Genomic DNA, 20,464 nt, shown 5'->3' with positions numbered 1-20,464 from the left:
AATCATTCAAATCTACTCCTATGTGTAAATTTACCTTTAATCCACAAGGTTTTCTTAATGTGAGCACAAGCTACACTTTCAACTATTATAAATGTACATTTATAAAAATGAATGAAGTTTGATCTGTAGAAGAAAACAGTAGTATTTTTGGAAAAAGCATGAAGTTTAGGAGTTTTTTTATACCTGAGATGAAAAAGAATAAAGTTGTGATTAGAATTAGGTCTCACCTACTGTTGTCCCAAAAGCTACAGCTGTGAATCATAAGTGCAGGCTGAAACAACCAAAGACTGCCTCTATTGTTTTCATATAAGAACCATATGTCCTTGGCACTGGCTCATTTAAGTATCCCTCTCATGATCCAAAACTGAATTTTTAAAATTTGTACTACAAGACAGGCAGATCGTGAAATGAATCTAAAAGAAGGATTCAGAAATATCTGTACTATTATTCCATTTTAATTTGTTGGAATCATGGTCAGTTTGATTTTCTGTAGTATGCCAGAAACAAAAACAGATCATTATACTTCATACTGAGTGAAGAACTAATGCTATTAAGTACCAACTGGCTAAAAGAAAGTCTAATGTTAATAAAGAACGTCCTATAGGGAATTAGTCCATGCCTACTCAATGAATTTTACTGTTGAATGTTCCTTTACAAATATCTTCATTCATCCCTTTCTTTCAGGTACCAAAAGAGTTTTCTAAAAAGTTAAAAAAAAACTGTTAGTTATCTATCAAACCTCTTAGAAGAAAACTGGTTGATCTTGTGTGAGCAGACAAAAAAGTCATCAGGGGAACCCCTAAAATGACCCCAGCACTTCTAGGATGCTCAACAGCAACAACTCAAAAGGATTCATGAATGCCCACAGCAGGATTACAGTGTTTTTTGTAACCCTGTTTACCAAAACATATCCTTTAATTATTGGGGGGGGGGGGGGAATAAAAAAGAGCAACTCCCCAAATGATTCAAATATTAGTTTAACTAAAAAAAGGCAGGTGTGGTAGATCCTAGGATGTTCCATCCAGATCCCCCTTCAATGAAGGACTTTGTTGGCGCAGCTGTTAGGAGCATAGCACCCTTAGGGATTTGCCTCAGTTGCAGAGTCACCTCAGTTGCAGATCATGCCCTTTTCCAGGGCAGCCCATATCTAATAATTGATGAACAGAAGTATAGAGTCCTGGCCACCCATTTTAGCCTAACTTAGGACAGCTCAGATGGGCCATTCTAGCTTCAGAGCTTCCTATGGGGTCAGCAGACACTGTTGTTGGCACTGCATTGCTTAACTTCTTCCTCTGCCCAAACCCTCTTCTTTTCCTTTCCTTCCACAGTTGTTGATGCCAAGGGCACTCCTTAATATTCTGCATGCTAAATTCCATCTTGGAATGCACTCCCCAGGGACTTCAACCCACAATAACAGGCAAAAATGAGAAGGGGAAGAAAAAGGAGCCTGAATACATGCCTATTATCAACATAAATTTTTACTGTCATGCATTACATACAGAAAGTCTAAAAAGAAGGTAGATAAATAAGAGAGCAGCATAAAACCATTTCATACACAACATATGCCTCTTTATGATATGAAACATAACATAAAAAATTTTTAAACGTAAGTCATCTTTGCCTGGATTTTGACAACAATAATATTATAATTCATGGTTTTATACGGTATACCTCTGTGTTGTTTTTAATCAGACCATTCAAACACAGATGTAGATTATGGCCAAGCAATCTTCAAAAGATTAGGAATGTACTTTGAGCTCTAGAAATTCCCATTTGTGGTAGGGTGCTGCTCTGTAACAGGGCTTAAGGTAAGAAATGCTAAATTGGGCTTGCCCCACTTTATTCTCAGCTTGCCAGAGACTGCAGAAGAATGATCATCTCCTCTCTAAAGCTGATACACCTCACCAATTACCACTTAGGTTCCTAATCTGAAATAATGTGTGAGCTGTGGTCCTCTTTGGAAAGAAATTTTAAATTCATCCCTCAGGTTGCACTTCATGGTTATCCAGCATATGTATAATTCCTGAGCAGCTTTGCCAAATGTCATTTCTCTGAGGGTAGTACATGTACACATACAGGATTTACAAGGCCCTGTCAAGTCCCCCAGATCCTAGTTCAATACTAAAAAAGCAGATGCCATCATCTGTTGTGCAGGCAAAAGGGACTACGTTTCCTCCCTGGATTTGGAGGGTTTCTGTCTCTCCTTCCCTTGCCCCTCTATTCCCTCTTTGAGGCACTTAATTGCTATCACCACCACCATCACATGCTCACAAACCGTATCTGCTCCCCATGCTTATAATACTGAAATTAAATGTCTGGGAAAGAAAAGGGTGTCAACAGAGCAGGAAAAAAACGCTAAGAAAGAGATTTTGAACTTATGCCATTTCAATCAGCATATCATTCTACATTCCTCATAATCTATGTGTCATTTTTCTGATAAATACTTCTTATAACCATATCACTGGAAGACTGACAAATGCAAAGACTAACATAAAATAAGGTTACTGAGTCTGTTCAAATGTCATCTTTCAAAGTTGTCACCTTTGAGATTTTATCATTTATTCTAACAATGTTGCCATTTCTCAAAACATTTTTGAACTCTTAGAAGAAGCTCCCTCACAAACAAGAAAGCCATTTTCATTACTTTATGTCACATTGGTATACTGACCAAAGTTATCCAGCTTGACTACTAATTTTATGTAGTAAATTCAGCTTTTGGATAATAACAATAATGATAGCAATGACAATTATTAATTTTAGCTACCATTTATCAATCATTTATTACGTACTGGGTTGTATGAGGCACTTTACATACATTATCTCATTTTATTAACTTAATCATATTTCTAGTAATTTATTCATATTTCCAAAATCAAAATTTACCTAAAAAGGATGAAGATTTTTTTTTTTTTTTTTTTTTTTTGCTGTACACGGGCCTCTCACAGTTGTGGCCTCTCCCGTTGCGGAGCACAGGCTCCGGACGCGCAGGCTCAGCGGCCATGGCTCACGGGCCCAGCCGCTCCGCGGCATGTGGGATCTTCCCGGACCGGGGCACGAACCTGTGTCCACTGCATTGGCAGGCGGACTCTCAACCACTGCGCCACCAGGGAAGCCCAAGGATGAAGATCTGACTCCATGTTAAGACATTTAGAAAAATGTATCACCAATTTTCAAGGTGGCTGGAAAGAAGCTCTGAAAGTATTCTGAACAAAGTACACAGCTTTCTCAAGTGAAGTCCATCATCTTTATGTTCATCTATATATTCGTCAATCTTCCAATGAGATGGTTATAAGAAGTACATTATGAGGAATGCAGAATGATATGAACAGTCACCTCACTGGGTATATGAGTTCTGATACATTTCTTTAAAAATGTGTGTGTGTGTGTGTGTATGCATGATGTGTAGTAATAACACACACATCATTACTATGTGTAAAGCTTGTATACATTCTATACTGTCTTGGAAGTAAGCAAGCTCTCTTAAAGTACAAGGACAGGCTATACACTATCAATACCTCGAGAGCAATAAATAGAAACAGCTGAAACAACAACCCATGCAGAATTTAGCTTTCAGGAATCCTTCAACATGTAAAGACATTTAAACACTCCCATGTTCTCAATTTTAAGAAAGGAACTTACTCTTTTAGCCCGGTCTCTGTACTATTCCCAGATATATCTGAACCAAGAGAAATGCCAGCAGGAGACTGTCGTCCAGAGAAGCCAGATGAAGAAAAGGAGAGTCCATATGGTTCAAAACTGAGAACTAGAATTTTAAAACAACAACAGAGGTTCATATTTAAAACAAAGCAAAAATTATGAAAAAAAAGCAAAATATAAAATAATAGAAAACTAGAATCCAGTGACAATTTTTAAACTGGAAAGGACTTTGGAAATGATCTGATCAAATATTTATAGCAATAATAATAAAGCAGCTATGATTTATTAAATCTCTACTACAGTCTTCATACAATTAGTTAATCAAAGACAGTCTTTCATTTTTCTTTTTACCACCCTTAAAAGCTAAAAAAGAATTCAATTAGGAAAGACAACTGATAAACCAGGTCTACTGAAAAGTTGCTGCTCTCATGCAAAAATGTTTAATGAACTATGAATGAAGACCTGACCATGTTTCTGTTTAACAAAATGCTCTTAGGCACATTCCTGTACCAACTGGACTGATGGAGCCCTCAATGTGAAATCCCCCTTACTGACAAAGAACAAGGTTTACCCAGGTTCAGATTCCTTTGCGTCTGTATACCCAAATGAATTCAATCAGAGCCATAAAATTCATATTGTTATTGTGGTAGAGCAGATACCGATATCCACTTTCCTCTTCTTTCTAAGCTACAGAACCTTCAATTCTTAGCTAGGTACATGGCCACCCAGAAAAGAGATGACATTTCCAGACTCCTGTGCCATGTGACTGAATTCTGACCAATGAAATTATATACACATTTTGTGTACAACTTCTGGGAGGAATCCTCCTAGAAGAAAAAACTTCCTCTCTCCCTTCCTCTTTTATGTTCATAAAAAACCATCATCAATACTAGGCTGCCTACTTCTGGATTTCATTAATGGAAAAGAGCAATAACCCTCCGCCTTGTATAAAGCCCTGCTTTCTCTGTTTTCTAATATGCTATTTAGCTAAACTTAATCCTAACTGGCACATTATCTCTTTGGACTGTCTGGATTATAATACAAGTATCTTAGAAAATAAAATGTGAACTTCTGTAATTATTATCCTCATCTTACAATGAGGAATCTGTGGCAAAGAGCTTGCCAAAAAGTCACCGAAGAGTACAAAGACAAGAAATGAAAGAGGCAAATGAGAAATCAGATACTCTGGTTCCAGAACTGCACTCTCAACCATTATATTACACTGTCTCCTTCAAAGGAAACAGCACCTAATCCAAAGAGTACTAAATAAATTAGCTTGTGTGTTAGCTAAATGAATGATATGACTGTTCACTATAAAAAAATAATGGGCTAATTAATAAACAGGTAAAGGGTTCAGACTAGGTCAGCAGTTTCCAAGTGCTGATTTGATAACCAGGAACAAGCTGACTTCACAGAATCTCTCACGTATCTTTTTATACATACAACCAGGCTTTCAGAGATATACTAACAGAAGGTATAGGAGTAGGTCTAAAAAATCTGTATCATTTTTTTAAAACTCTCTATGTAATTCTGATTCTGAATCATGTTTGGAAACCAACTGTCTAAATCTAAGGTCCTTTTCAGATAGAATATCCTCTCATTTTAAGCTTTCCAATCATCTGGTTTAAACTTCTATCCCAAGGTTAGAAGGCCTCTTTTAAATAGCATCTGTGTGGAATATTACTCAGCCATAAAAAGAAACGAAATTGAGCTATTTGTAATGAGGTGGATAGACCTAGAGTCTGTCATACACAGTGAAGTAAGTCAGAAAGAAAAAGACAAATACAGTATGCTAACACATATATATGGAATTTAAGAAAAAAAAATGTCATGAAGAACCTAGGGGTAAGGCAGGAATAAAGACGCAGACCTCCTAGAGAACGGACTTGAGGTTATGGGGAGGGGGAAGGGTGAGCTGTGACGGGGCGAGAGAGAGTCATGGACATATACACACTAACAAACGTAGTAAGGTAGATAGCTAGTGGGAAGCAGCCGCATGGCACAGGGATATTGGCTCGGTGCTCTGTGACAGCCTGGAGGGGTGGGATAGGGAGGGTGGGAGGGAGGGAGATGCAAGAGGGAAGAGATATGGGAACATATGTATATGTATAACTGATTCACTTTGTTATAAAGCAGAAACTAACACACCATTGTAAAGTAATTATACCCCAATAAAGATGTTAAAAAAAAAAAAAAAAAAAAAACAATAAATAGCATCTGTGACAGTCAGTCACCCAGCCTCTGCACTGAATGTTGAGAATTCTTTCATGTGTTTGTTGGCACTCTGTATATCTTCTTTGGAGAAATGTCTGTTTAGGTCTTCTGTCCATTTTTGGATTGGGTTGTTTGTTCTTTTGATATTGAGCTGCTTGTATCTTTTTGAGGTTAATCCTTTGTCAGTTGCTTCATTTCCAAATATTTTCTCCCATTCTGAGTGTTGTCTTTTCGTCTTGTTTATGGTTTCCTTTGCTGTGCAAAAGCTTTTAAGTTTCATTAGGTCCCATTTGTTTATTTTTGTTTTTATTTCCATTTCTCTAGGAGGTGGGTCAAAAAGGATCTTGCCTGTGATTTATGTCATAGTGTTCTTCCTATGTTTTCCTCTAAGAGTTTGATAGTGTCTGGCCTTACATTTAGGTCTTTAATCCACTTTGAGTTTATTTCTGTGTACGGTGTTAGGCAATGTTCTAATTTCATTCTTGTACAGGTAGCTCTCTGGTTTTCCCAGCACCACTTATTGAAGAGGCTGTCTTTTCTCCATTGTATATTCTTGCCTCCTTTGTCAAAAATAAGGTGACCATATGTATGTGGGTTTATCTCTGGGCTTTCTCTCCTGTTCCACTGATCTATATTTCTGTTTTTCTGCCAGTACCATACTGCCTTGATTACCATAGCTCTGTAGTATAGTCTGAAGTCCAGGAGCCTAACTCCTCCAGCTCCGTTTTTCTTTCTAAGGATTGCTTTGGCTATTTGGGGTCTTTTGTGTTTCCATACAAATTGTAAAATCTTTTGTTCTAGTTCTGTGAAAAATGCCAGTGGTAGTTTGATAGAGATTGCACTGAATCTGTAGATTGCTTTGGGTAGTATAGTCATTTTCACAATGTTGATTCTTCCAATCCAAGAACATGGTATATCTCTCCAGCTATTTGTAACATCTTTAATTTCTTTCATCAGTGTCTTATAGTTTTCTGAACACAGGTCTTTTGTCTCCTTAGGTAGGTTTATTCCTAGATATTTTATTCTTTTTGTTGCAATGGTAAATGGGAGTGTTTTCTTGATTTCACTTTCAGATTTTTTCATCATTAGTGTATAGGAATGCAAGAGATTTCTGTGCATTAATTTTGTATCCTGCTACTTTACCAAATTCATTGATTAGCTCTAGTAGTTTTCTGGTAACATTTTTAGGATCCTCTATGTATAGGAGCATTTCACCTGCAAACAGTGACAGCTTTACATCTTCTTTTCCGATTTGGGTTCCTTTTATTTCTTTTTCTTCTCTGATTGCTGTGGCTAAAACCTCCAAAACTATGTTGAATAAGAGTGGTGAGAGTGGGCAACCTTATCTTGCTCCTGACCTTAGTGGAAATGGTTTCAGTTTTTCACCATTGAGGACGATGTTGGCTGTGGGTTTGTCATATATGGTCTTTATTATGTGGCGGTAAGTTCCCTCTATGCCTACTTTCTGGAGGATTTCTATCATAAATTGGTGTTGAATTTTGTCGAAAGCTTTTTCTGCATCTATTGCGATGATCATATGGTTTTTATTCTTCAGTTTGTTAATATGTTTTATCACATTGATTGATTTGCATATACTGAAGAATCCTTGCATTCCTGGGATATACCCCACTTGACCATGGTGTATGATCCTTTTAATGTCCTGTTGGATTCTGTTTTCCAGTATTTTGTTGAGGATTTTGCATCTATGTTCATCAGTGATATTGGCCTGTAGTTTTCTTTCTTTGTGACATCTTTGTCTGCCTTTGGTATCAGGGTGATGGTGGCCTTGTAGAATGAGTTTGGGAGTGTTCCTTCCTCTGCTATATTTTGGCAGAGTCTGAGAAGGATAGGTGTTAGCTCTTCTCTAAACGTTTTGATAGATTTCGCCTGTGAAGCCATCTGGTCTTGGGCTTTTGTTTGTTGGAAGATTTTTAATCACAGTCTCAATTTCAGTGCTTGTGATTAGTCTGTTTATATTTTCTATTTCTTCCTGGTTCAGTCTCAGAAGGTTGTGCTTTTCTAAGAATTTGTCCATTTCTTCCAGGTTGTCCATTTTATTGGCATAGAGTTGCTTGTAGTAATCTCTCATGATCCTTTGTATTTCTGCAGTGTCAGTTGTTACTTCTCCTTTTTCATTTCTAATTCTATTGACTTGAGTCTTCTCCCTTTTTTCTTGATGAGTCTGGCTAACGCTTTATCAATTTTGCTTATCTTCTCAAAAAATCAGCTTTTAGTTTTATTGATCTTTGCTATTGTTTCCTTCATTTCTTTTTCCATTATTTCTGATCTATCTTTATGATTTCTTCCCTTCTGCTCATTTTGGGGTTTTGTTTGTTCTTCTTTCTCTAATTGCTTTAGGTGTAAGGTTAGATTGTTTATTTGAGATGTTTCTTGTTTCTTGAGGTAAGATTGCATTTCTATAAACTTCCCTGTTAAAACTGTTTTGCTGCATCCCATAGGTTTTGGGTGTTCGTGTTTTTATTGTCATTTGTTTCTAGGTATTTTATGATTTCCTCTTTGATTTCTTCAGTGATTTCTTGGTTATTTAGTAGTGTATTGTTTAGCCTTCACATATTTGTATTTTTTACATATTTTTTTCCCTGTAATTGGTATCATCTCATAGCGTTGTTGTTGGAAAAGATACTTGATATGATTTCAATTTTCTTAAATTTACCAAGGCTTAAATTGTGACCCAAGATATGATCTATCCTGGAGAATGTTCCATGAGCACTTGAGAAGAAAGTATATTCTGTTGTTTTTGGATGGAATGTCTTATAAATATCAATTAAGTCCATCTTGCTTAATGTATCATTTAAAGCTTGTGTTTCCTTATTTATTTTCATTTTGGATGATCTATCCATTGGTGAAAGTGGGGTCTTAAAGTTCCCTACTATGATTGTGTTACTGTCGATTTCCCCTTTTATAGCTCTTAGCATTTGCCTATGCATTGAGGTGCTCCTATGTTGGGTGCATAAATATTTACAATTGTTATATCTTCTTCTTGGGTTGATCCCTGATCATTATGTAGTGTCCTTCTCTGTCTCTTGTAATAGTCTTTATTTTAGTGTCTATTTTGTCTGATATGAGAATTGCTACTCCAGCTTTCTTTTGATTTCCATTTGCATGAAATATCTTTTTCCATCCCCTCACTTTCAGTCTGTATGTGCCCCTAGGTCTGAAGTGGGTCTCTTGTAGACAGCATATATACGGGTCTTGTTTCTATATCCATTCAGCCAGTCTATGTCTTTTCGTGGGAGCATTTAATCCATTTACATTTAAGGCAGTTATCGATATGTATGTTCCTATTACCATTTTCTTAATTGTTTTGGGTTTGTTACTGTAGGTCTTTTCCTTCTCTTGTGTTTCCTGCCTACAGAAGTTCCTTTAGCATTTGTTGTAACACTGGTTTGGTGGTGCTGAATTCTCTTAGCTTCTGCTTGTCTATAAAGGTTTTAATTTCTCTGTCAAAACTGAATGAGATCCTTGCTAGGTAGAGTAATCTTGGTTGTAGGTTTTTCTCCTTCATCACTTTAAATATGTCCTGCTACTCCCTTCTGGCTTGCAGAGTTTCTGCTGAAAGACCAGCTGTCAACCTTATGGGGATTCCATTGTATGTTATTTGTTGTTTTTCCCTTGCTGCTTTTAATATTTTTTCTTTGTATTTAATTTTTGATAGTTTGAATATGTGCCTTGGCATGTTTGTCCTTGGATTTATCCTGTATGGGACTCTCTGCGCTTCCTGGGCTTGACTATTTCCTTTCCCATATTAGGGAAGTTTTCAACTATAATCTCTTCAAATATTTTCTCAGTCCCTTTCTTTTTCTCTTCTTCTTCTGGGACCCCTATAATTCAAACGTTGGTGTGTTTTACGTTGTCCCAGAGGTCTCTGAGACTGTCCTCATTTCTTTTCATTCTTTTTTCTTTATTCTGCTCTATTTTATCTTCCAGGTCACTTCTCCATTATTCTGCCTCAGTTATTCTGCTATTGATCCCTTCTAGGGTATTTTTAATTTCATTTATTGTGTTGTTCATCATTGCTCGTTTGCTCTTTAGTTCTTCTAGGTCCTTGTTAAACGTTTCTTGCATTTTCTCCATTCTATTTCCAAGATTTTGGATCATATTTACTATCATTATTTTGAATTCTTTTCAGGTAGACTGCCTATTTCCTCTTCATTTGTTTGGTCTGGTGGATTTTTACCTTGCTTCTTCATCTGCTATGTGTTTCTTTCTTCTCATTTTGCTTAACTTACTGTGTCTGGGGTCTCCTTTTCACAGGCTGCAGGTTCATAGTTCCCATTGTTAGTGATGTCTGTCCCCAGTGGCTAAGGTTGATTCAGTGGGTTGTGTAGGCTTCCTGTTGGAGGGGGCTGGTGCCTATGTTGTGGTGGATGAGGGTGGATATTGTCTTCTTGGTGGGCAGGACCGCATTCAGTGGTGTGTTTTGGGATGTGTGTGACCTTATTATGATTTTAGGGAGCATCTCTGCTAATGGGTGGGGTTGTGTTCCTGTCCTGCTAGTTGTTTGGCATAGAGTGTCCAGCACTATAGCTTGCTTATCGTTGAGTGGAGCTGGGTCTTAGCATTGAGGTGGAGATCTCTGGGAGAGCTTTCACCGTTTGATATTACATGGAGCCAGGAGGTCTCTGATGGACCAATGTCCTGAACTCAGCTCTCCTACCTCAGAGGCACAGGCCTGATACCCGGCTGGAGCATCAAGACCCTATCAGCCACACAGCTCAGAAGAAAAGGGAGAAAAAGAGAAAGAAAGAAACAAATAACAATAATAAAATAAAGTTATTAAAATAAAAACTAAAAAAAAATTATTAAAACTTTTTTAAAAATTAAAAAAAAAGAAAGAAAGAAAGAAGAGAGCAACCAAGCCAAAAAAACAAATACACCAATGATAACAAGCACTAAAAACTATACTTAAAAAAAAGGACAGACAGAACCCTAGGACAAATGGTAAAAGCAAAGCTATACAGACAAAATCACACAAAGAAGCATACACATACACACTCACAAAAAGAGAAAAAGAAAAAAAATATATATATCTTTTGGGAAGTCTGAGGACTTCTGCCAGCATTCAGTAGGTGTTCTGTAGGAGCTGTTCCACGTGTAGATGTATTTCTGATGTATTTGTGGGGAGGAAGGTGATCTCCATGTCTTACTCCTCCTCCATCTTGAAGTTCTCTGCAGTTCTTTTATACCTTGATCATTTGGCTATACCTCTCTGACCATCCCCAGCTGTTATTAATTTTATTTTTTGAGAGACTAACAGTCTAAACTTGATGTGGTTTTCAAAAATCCACAGTTCTGTAGACAGGAGATTATCCTGCTACTTCCCCTTATTATCTCTGGTTTTATCTAACATTGGGGCTACAACATATTCAAATAACATTTTAACAGAATAATCCACACTGATTCCTCAATGCTTTTCTTGGGTAGGAACTGGTAATAAAAGTTAGTTCCCCAGTATCCCACCTATGTTTGCTAATTCTCATTATCTTACAATATTTTCCTGAAGTTTATTGTTACGAACTTGGCATTTTTCTACCCAAGAGAGCTAAGTACTGTATCCTTCATAAAAGTGACATTTGACTACTACTCTGCAAATGATTTATAAAAATCTCGAACAAGATCAGTATCAGAACCGACTGCCAATTGAAGGATTCCAGAATTAACAACTTTTTAGGCAGAAAATACCTATTTTTCCCCCACTCTTTACTTTCTGTAATAACCACAATTATAAGATCCATGATTTTATAACTTATTCTTCACGTACACAGCATAAGCACTTGCTATGTCCTGTCTCGTAACTGATTTCCTTTTCCATGATATAAAAGACAGTTTAGGCTCATGAAATTTCAATTTTACTTTAGAGAACTTTTGAAAAATAGGTTTGGGAGGAGAGGGGAAGAGCCTAATTTGACAGTTTAACCCCATTTATAATGATGATTTCATGATCAAAAATGTACTTGGCAAATGAATATACTAGCTTGGAGAGTTTCAGGTCTATTATATTTGCATCAGCCACTTAACTTATTTTAAGAAAGAAGAAAGGCAATGCCAGAAATTAGGCTCCTTGTCCTAACCCCTCTTGCCTACCCTAGCCTTGAATTGCAGTAATAAGAGCAACTGATGGGAAATTCCCCAGTGGTCCAATGGTTAGGGCTCTGCACTTTCACTGCAGGGGGCATGGGTTTGATCCCTGGTCAGGGAACTAAAATCCCACATGCCACACAGCACAGCCGAAAAAGAAAGAGCAACTGATGGCTCCCGGACATTTGAAAATAAGGAAATATGACAACTGGACCATGTCTCCCACTCTGGAACTCCAGATTTTCACTCCATGCCTTGGATGTCATAAGGCCTCTATATGCACTACAGTCAGAGGTGGGGCAACTGTAATTCAAAACTTTTATTTCCCCTCACATATTCTATCAATATATGAGGAGTTAAATGGGAAGGAAACTGATTACCCTTTGAAAGAAAATTGTATTTTCTAGGCCTTTAGGTATCGTTGTGCTAAATAATGTCAAAAACTTTAAAAGAACAAATACTTCTGCAAAAAAAATAACATCAAGCCTATTATTAGTGTTTATACTTTTTGGTTTCATTGTAGGATGAACCATTTAGCTGTACTCATATGCCTAGCGCAGAACCTAAAAAATAATAAGTACTCTACAAAATCATTAAATAATGAATAGGAGGAAAAAAAAGACCTTTCAGCATTGAACTTTTCAGTATTAACATTCTGAATTCCTATACAAATAATATTCAGTGGTCTCCCTTTATTCATACATATGTGTGTATATATATATATATATATATATATATATATCCCATCCACCATCAAATATCTCAGTGATCTCCTCTTTACTAAAATAATGACAGAAGTCTTTCCCTGACAGCCTACATTTTTTAAATGTAAAGTTATTCTTTTCTTTCTAGGCTGTTCCTAAATTCACTGATCAGACATTTCGCTGGAGGAAGCATTTTAACACACTTAAGCTATACAAGATTGTTCAGAATAAAATGAAACTCACTAGTTCATAGAAACCAGAGTTTTCTTCTGAAACTCTTCTGCAGATATGCTCACGCTGATATCTGTAAGCCCTTTAGCACAGTGACCAACATGATAATTCCACCTTCAAGTTCTTTTAAAATTCCAGGATGGCTGCCATATCTTAGGTACTTATGTACATGAAACCTATGGCTTTGGGAACACCTCTAGGCTAACTTTTTTTTCCTGTTTACCCCAAATAAGGTCAGGGTGAACAAGTCACAAGCAGACTTAACAAGAGATAGTGAATCTCCTTAGTTATTTACTTACATGACTATAATATCAATTGCATTAAAAAGTGATGTCCCTACAATCTAGCTTATTATAAACCCATGAAAAATTACCTTTTTCCTGAGAAAGCTTTTCCTCCTGCCGTTGGTGGTGAGGTTTGTAAGGTGCTGCCCCCTGACTTAGTTCTTCAGCCACAAAACCATCCAGAAAAGATAAGGAAGCATCTACCTATATTAAAGTAAAGCAAAAATTAGGAATTAAAAAAACTTACCCTAAACATTAGACTGCACATTCACAGAAGTGATTTCAGCCCATATTTCCTAAAAATAATTTTTAAGTGAAAAACAGAACTTCAACTCTAAAATTGCTACTCAACTCTCTATCTTTCTGAAACATCTATAATCAAAACACTCAGCTAAGAATCTAACAATATAAGTCATGTGCACTTATTATTCATTTCACTGCACTGCAGAATACATTTTTGAGCATCCAACATGTTAAGGCATCATGTTAGATGCTATAACTGAGACAAAGTAAGACACAAGTCTTGCCTCATGAGACTTGTAACCTACCAGAGGAGAAGACACATACACTATGAGCTATAGTGTCTACATTAGTTTCCTCCTGCTGTGGGCTAAAAACAAATCCCCCAGCAAAGGCTAGTTCCTTCTGGAGGCTCCAGTGGAGAATAGGTTTCTTGTCTCTTCCAGCTCCTAGAGGCTGCCAGCATTCCTCGGCTTGGGGCTATATCACTCCAATCTTTGCTTCTATTATTACTTGGCCTTCTCCTCTCTGACCTCTTGCCTCACTTTTATAAGGACCCTTGTGATTATATCATGCCTACTCAGATAATCCAAGATAGTCTTTCCGTTACAAAACCCTTAACTTAATCAAACCTACAAAGTCCCTTTTACCATATAAAGTAACATGCACAGGTTACAGGGATTAAGATGTGACTATCTTGGGGAGGCCCATTATCCAGCCTCCCACAGTGCCTTTAACTATCCTATTCCATTCTACCTAAAAATGCTTTGTTACAAACCTGTGGAAAATTACTTAATTTCAATCAAGTACAAGAATAGAAAGGTACAAGAGAATGCTTAAATGAAAAGAAATAAAGAGATGAAGAAAGAGTAAGGGGAAAAGGAGAAAAGAAAAAGTGAGGAGAGAAATAAAAATGAGATACACAAGAGGATATAGCAGTAACGACCTCAGAAACCACAGATTTGCCTCTCCTAATTTAGCCAAGTGTATACAAACAGCTCAGATAATTTAGAACAGCAGGTAATTCTCAAAAAATTTAAGTGGCATGTCACACTGTGCATTTGGCAAAGTTTAGTTTTGATAAGATTTTTTTTTTGAGTTTTTTTTTCCATGTGGACCACTTCTAAAGTCTTTATTGAATTTGTTACAATATTGCTTCTGTTTCACGTTATAGTTTTTTGGTCACGAGACATGTGGGATCTTAGCTCCCCAACCAGGGATTGAACCCACACCCCCTGCATTAGAAGGCAAAGTCCTAACCACTGGACCGCCAGGGAAGTCCCTCGATAAGATTCTTAAGAGATGAAGCCATGTCATCATCATTATCTTTTATTGTAAGAAAGGGAAGTAGAGTAACTAACTAGTTTAATACTATGTATAGCATATTTATTCATATAGTCTCTGGAATGCCTACCAAATGTTAAACCAAGGCCTCTACCCATGAGGAGCTAATGAAAAAAATTAATGAACAAAGGTTCAAAATGAATACAAGCCATGAACATCTGAGCCATAATTAGTGGGAATACTGCCCATCCTCCCCTCTTCTTCAACTATATGACATCTAATATAAAAATCTGAACAAATCTGACTTCCTTCTGGAAGTTTTCAGATTTACACCAATCTGACAGAGAACTCAGAGGTGAGCAGTAACTAAGTGCTTTGGATTAAAAGCAGCACTGGCTGAAAGTAGGTGGGAGAAGAAAAGGCGGGTGATCAGGTTCCAAAGTAGTAAAGATTTAGATAGTAGATGGACAAAATAAAATGGAGAACTGTTTTTTTCTTACATTCTCAAAGAAAAGAGAGCAATAATAAAATGACATATTAGAGAAGTTCAAAGGAGATAAAATTTTTAAGTTCTCAAATTATTATATGTGAGATTGTCATAGACTATAAACCCCTGCACTGCAGTTCTCCAGAACCGATTAGTCTTCCTGACTATTTAGGATCACTACTGAGTAGAAGCTCTCAAATGCTCTCTCACACTAATGTGAGAAAAATGCCAACCTTCACCTAAAGTGCTACAGAAATTACATTTTGGCATATCCCAGATATATCACAAATGCAAGAATTATTGTTTAAACACAATGCAATTTTGTAAAAGATGGAATGCAGATATCTTACCACCATGTCTTCACAACTCTTATCAACTGGAAGCAAGCCCTTCATAAATTTCACATTCTCATGCAAATGTTTTAATTCAAATGCATGCTGTCTCAAACAAGTATCCAAAGATGTGGTAAATTCCTGGATTAATCTCTCAACTATATTAGAAGAGTGTGCTTGAGGTGTCAACTTGGTCACAGCAGCAATTATCCAGGCTTTTGTTTCTGAAGAAATGGAGTCACTTCTAAGTAACTTGTAGAGCTTGGTTATAACTTCCTCTGGCGTTTCCTTATCTAAGAGGTAGGAATACTCCCCTAAAACCTAAAATAAAGAAATGTATATATGCAAATATCAAGTTATATAACAACTATACTCAGAAATTTAAACAAAGTGCCTACTGCCGGAGTGAATTTAATTTATACTAAACATATTCTCATGGTGAAGAAATTATTAAAGATACAATTGTATATTTTAGGTTCAAAATTACACCAAGAACTGGAAGTGAGTACAAAAAGGTTTTCCACATCTTTATCGTTAACAATATATAAAGTAGCATACCGTTACAAGTTAGCTTTCTTCTGAACTTCCAGGTTTGGATGTTGGTTTTTAAAAGCACTTTCACATTCTGTTACTATTTTTTCCAATAAGCATTTAAACAAGTGGTTCTCACATACTAGTATGCGTAAGAGCCACCTGAGGTGTTTCATAGAAATACACATTTCTATACTCTCCTCCCAGATAATCTGATTTAGTATGTCTGTGGTGGGGATATACAATACACATTCTGAAAAAGCATCAGCTGATTCTGATGTAGATGATCCACAGAAGAGACTCTGACGAACACTGATCTATTATTTTACACATACTCTTTCCTACATTTAATTTATTCAGGTGATATATAATCCTATCGGTCTAAGGATCGTTAATAAACTGATAATTCATGGAGTGTGAGATCTTTCCTAAGTAGTATTTATGAAGTATATTCATGTATAATACTGGGACCAGCAAGAAAAAAACAGTGAGGTGCGGTGATAGGCAAGGGAAGATTTATGGCTAGTAACAAGAAGAGGAAAAAAAAAAAGAAATAGGACTACATAAATTCAATCCTTAAATAGTAAGATAACTTTTTGACTGGTTTAATAAAAGATGGAAGGAAGTTCTAGAAGAACAGGTAACCTAAATCCTAGTTCAAAAATCAATGGACTTGGGCTTCCCTGGTGGTGCAGTGGTTGAGAGTCTGCCTGCCGATGCAGGGGACATGGGTTCGTGCCCCGATCCGGGAGGATCCCACATGCCGCGGAGCGGCTGGGCCCGTGAGCCATGGCCGCTGAGCCTCCGCGTCCGGAGCCTGTGCTCCGCAATGGGAGAGGCCACAACAGTGAGAGGCCCGCGTACCGCAAAAAAAAAAAAAAAATCAATGGACTTGAGCTTCCCTGGTTGCACAGTGGTTAAGAATCAACCTGCCAGACGTAGAGAGTGGACTTGAGGACACGGGGAGGGGGAAGGGTAAGCTGGGACGAAGTGAGAGAGTGGCATGGACATATATACACTACCATATGTAAAACAGATAGCTAGTGGGAAGCATCCACGTAGCACAGGGAGATCAGCTCGGTGCTTTGTGACCACCTAGAGGAGTGGGATAGGGAGGGTGGGAGGGAGACGCAAGATGGAGGAGATATGGGAATATATGTATATGTATAGCTGATTCACTTTGTTATAAAGCAGAAACTAACACACCATTGTAAAGCAATTATACTCCAATAAAGATGTTAAAGAAAAAAAAAGAGTAGCCCCCACTCACTGCAACTAGAGAAAGCCCGCAAGCAGCAACGAAGACCCAATGCAGCCAAAAATAAATAAATTAAATTAATTAGTTAAAAAAAAATCAATGGACTTAAGCTTGTGGGAAGATAGAGTAGGTGAATTTTTTCCACTATTCTTCCTGCTAAGTACGCCTAAAAACCCTTGATGTTATACATAAAACACATATACAAAGACTGAAAGGTAGAGAAAAAAAGGCAGATCACTAAGAACCTTGGGACCTAAGGAACAATACAGTGAGTTATCTGTTGCCTCATATACCTCAGACTGGGTACTTGAGAGCCAGCAACCTAGAAATGCCAGTGGGAAAGGACAAAAAAGCCCCAAGAAAAGCCTGCCCTCTAGCCAAAGGGCCAGGAAGACAGAAAACTTTCAGATAATAATCCTTCTACTCCAGCCAAGCACCAAATAGAAAAAACTGTAGCCCCACCCATACCAGCAAAGGTGGAGTGGAGAGTCAAGACTTCAACCCCTACCAGGTTGGAAAAAGCATCTCAACTCCCCAGCAAGGGTGGTAACAGAGAGACTGAGTGAAAACCAGGAACTTCATCCCCGCCAAGCTGTAGAAAGGCTCACTCTTCTGCACTGTCTGTGAAGACTACATAGGAAGCCTATACTTCACCTCCACCCAAGTTTAAAGAAGTAGCCCTCGCCCTCTCTGCAGGAGTGGTGTCAGGGGAAGCCTAGCAGAGACTCAGGCTCAGTAGAGGCCACATAGTTAGAGATATCTACACCCCATCTCAACACCATCACCGAAAGAATTAATCCACATCTATAGAACACGCCACCCAACAATAAGCAGAATACCCACTCTTTTCAAGCACCCACAGAACATATAAGACAGATCATATCTTAGGCCATAAAATAAACCTAAAAAAACTTAAAAGAACTGAAATTATAGAGTACTTTCTCTGACAACAATGGAATCAAACTAGAAATCAGTAACAGGAAAGATAACAAGAAATTTTCAAAACCCTTAAAAACTAAACAACACCCTTGCACACAATCTTTCCAGGAAACAGAAGAGGAAAGAACACTCCCAAGCATTTTATGAAGCCAGTATTACCTTGATACCAAAACCAAACATAGCAGAAAAAAACAAGAAAACTACAGACCACTATCCCTCATGCACAGAGATGCAAAATTATTAACATGGTCTCAAGAAATCTACAAAAAACAATTCTAGATTAATAAGTGAGCTCAGCAAGATTGCAGGGTATAAGAACAAAATACAGAAATAAACCTATACACTAATGTCCACTAATCTACAAAAAAAGGAAGCAAGAGTATAGGACAGAGAAAAAACAGTCTTTTCAATAAGTGGTGCTGGGAAAATTGGACAGCTACATGTAAAACAATGAGATTAGAACATTTCCTCACAACATATACAAAAATAAACTCAAAATGGATTAACAACCTAAATGTAAGACCTGAGACATACAACTCCTAGAAAAGAACACTCTTTGACATAAATCGTAGCAATATTTTCTTGGATCTGTCTCCTAAGGCAAAAATAAACAAATGGTATGCAATTAAACTTAAAAGCTTTTTGCACAGTAAAGGAAACCATCAACAAAATGAAAGATAACCCTCATAATGCGAGAAAATATTTGTAAATAATGCAACCAATTTGTATATTTTGGCTTAATTTCCAAAATATACAAACAGCTCATATCAGAAGAACAAACAGTCCAATGAAAAAACGGGCAGAAGACCTGAACAGACATTTTTCCAAAGAAGATGTACAAATGGCTAACAGGCACATGAAAAGATGCTCAACATCACTAATTATTAGAGAAAAGCAAATAAAAACCACAATGAGATACCACCTCACACCTGTGAGAATGACTATGATCAAAAAGTCTACAAATAATAAATGCTGGAGAGGGTGTGGAGACAAGGGAACCTTCCTGTATGGTTGGTGGGAATTTAAATTGGTGTAGCCACTATGGAAGACAGTACGGAGGTTTCTTAAAAAAATTAAAAGTAGAGTTGCCATATGATCCAGCAATCTCACTCCTGAGCATATACCTGGAGAAAACTATAATTTGAAAAGATACACGCCTCTAGTGATCATAGCAGCATTATTTACAACAGCCAAGACAAAGAAACAAACCTAAAATGCCCATTAACATATTGAATGGATTAAGAAGATGTGGTATATATACACAATAGAATACTACTCACCCATAAAAAAGAATGAAATAATGTCATTTGCAGCAACATGGGTGGACCTAGAGATTGTCATACTAAGTGAAGTCAAAGAGAAAGACAAACACCATATGATATCACTTATATGTGGAATCTAAAATATGACACAAATGAACTTATCTACAAAAGAGAAACAGACTCACAGACATAGAAAACAAACCTATGGTTACCAAAGGAGAAAGGGGTTGGGGGAGGGATAAATTAGGAATTTGGGATTAGCAGACACAAACTACTATATATAGAATAGATAAACAACAATGTCCTACTGTATAGCACAGGGAACTATATTCAAAATCCTATACTACATCATAATGGAAAAGAATATGAAAAAGAGTATGTACATATATGTATAATTGAATCACTTTGCTGTACACCAGAAACTAACACATGCTGTAAATCAACTATACTTCAATAAAATGAAAAGAAGCAGAAAACAAACTAGTGGTTACCAGTGGAGAGAGGGAAGGGGAAGGGGCAGGTTACGGGTAAGGGATTAAGAAACACAAACTACTATGTATAAAATAGATAAGCAACAAGGATATACTGTATAGTACAGGAAATTATACCCATTATCTTGTAATAATCAATAATGGAATATAATCAGCAAAAATAATGAATCATCATGCTATACACCTGTAACTAATATACTATTGTAAATCAGCTATACTTCAATTAAAAAAAATTTTGAAGTTTCTCCTGAATTTGTATCACTTTGCACCATCATAAAGTTGAAAAATCATAAGCTTAACCATCTTAAATCAGGAACCATCTGTACCTAAGTATAAATCTAACAAAACAGGTACAGGATTTGTATGCTGTAGAAAAAGAAACTCTCTAAATATATGAACATATCGTGTTCATGGAGGAAAATACAAATGGCCACCAAATACAACAATCAAT

The 20,464-nt window shown here is 37.0% G+C and overlaps 1 protein-coding gene across 12 annotated transcripts in view; it reads right to left on the bottom strand.

Annotated features, from left to right (window-relative positions):
- The window catches only part of AP4E1 (adaptor related protein complex 4 subunit epsilon 1), a 105,698-nt gene that overhangs the window by 51,876 nt on the left and 33,358 nt on the right, over positions 1 to 20,464 (bottom strand). For all 12 annotated transcript variants that reach the window (XM_073800992.1, XM_073800990.1, XM_073800991.1 and 9 more), the window contains 3 exons: positions 15,551 to 15,853; positions 13,279 to 13,393; positions 3,640 to 3,763 (listed from right to left, as the gene is read on the bottom strand). In XM_073800992.1, coding sequence (XP_073657093.1) covers positions 3,640 to 3,763; positions 13,279 to 13,393; positions 15,551 to 15,853 — 542 coding nt within the window. The remainder of the gene's footprint in view (positions 1 to 3,639; positions 3,764 to 13,278; positions 13,394 to 15,550; positions 15,854 to 20,464) is intronic.

Source organism: Tursiops truncatus, chromosome 2 (genome assembly GCF_011762595.2).
Source record: "Tursiops truncatus isolate mTurTru1 chromosome 2, mTurTru1.mat.Y, whole genome shotgun sequence".
In the NCBI taxonomy this organism is placed as follows: domain Eukaryota; kingdom Metazoa; phylum Chordata; class Mammalia; order Artiodactyla; family Delphinidae; genus Tursiops; species Tursiops truncatus.
The sequence above is the reverse complement of the archived record's forward strand: the minus strand, read 5'-3'. Positions and strand labels throughout refer to the sequence as shown.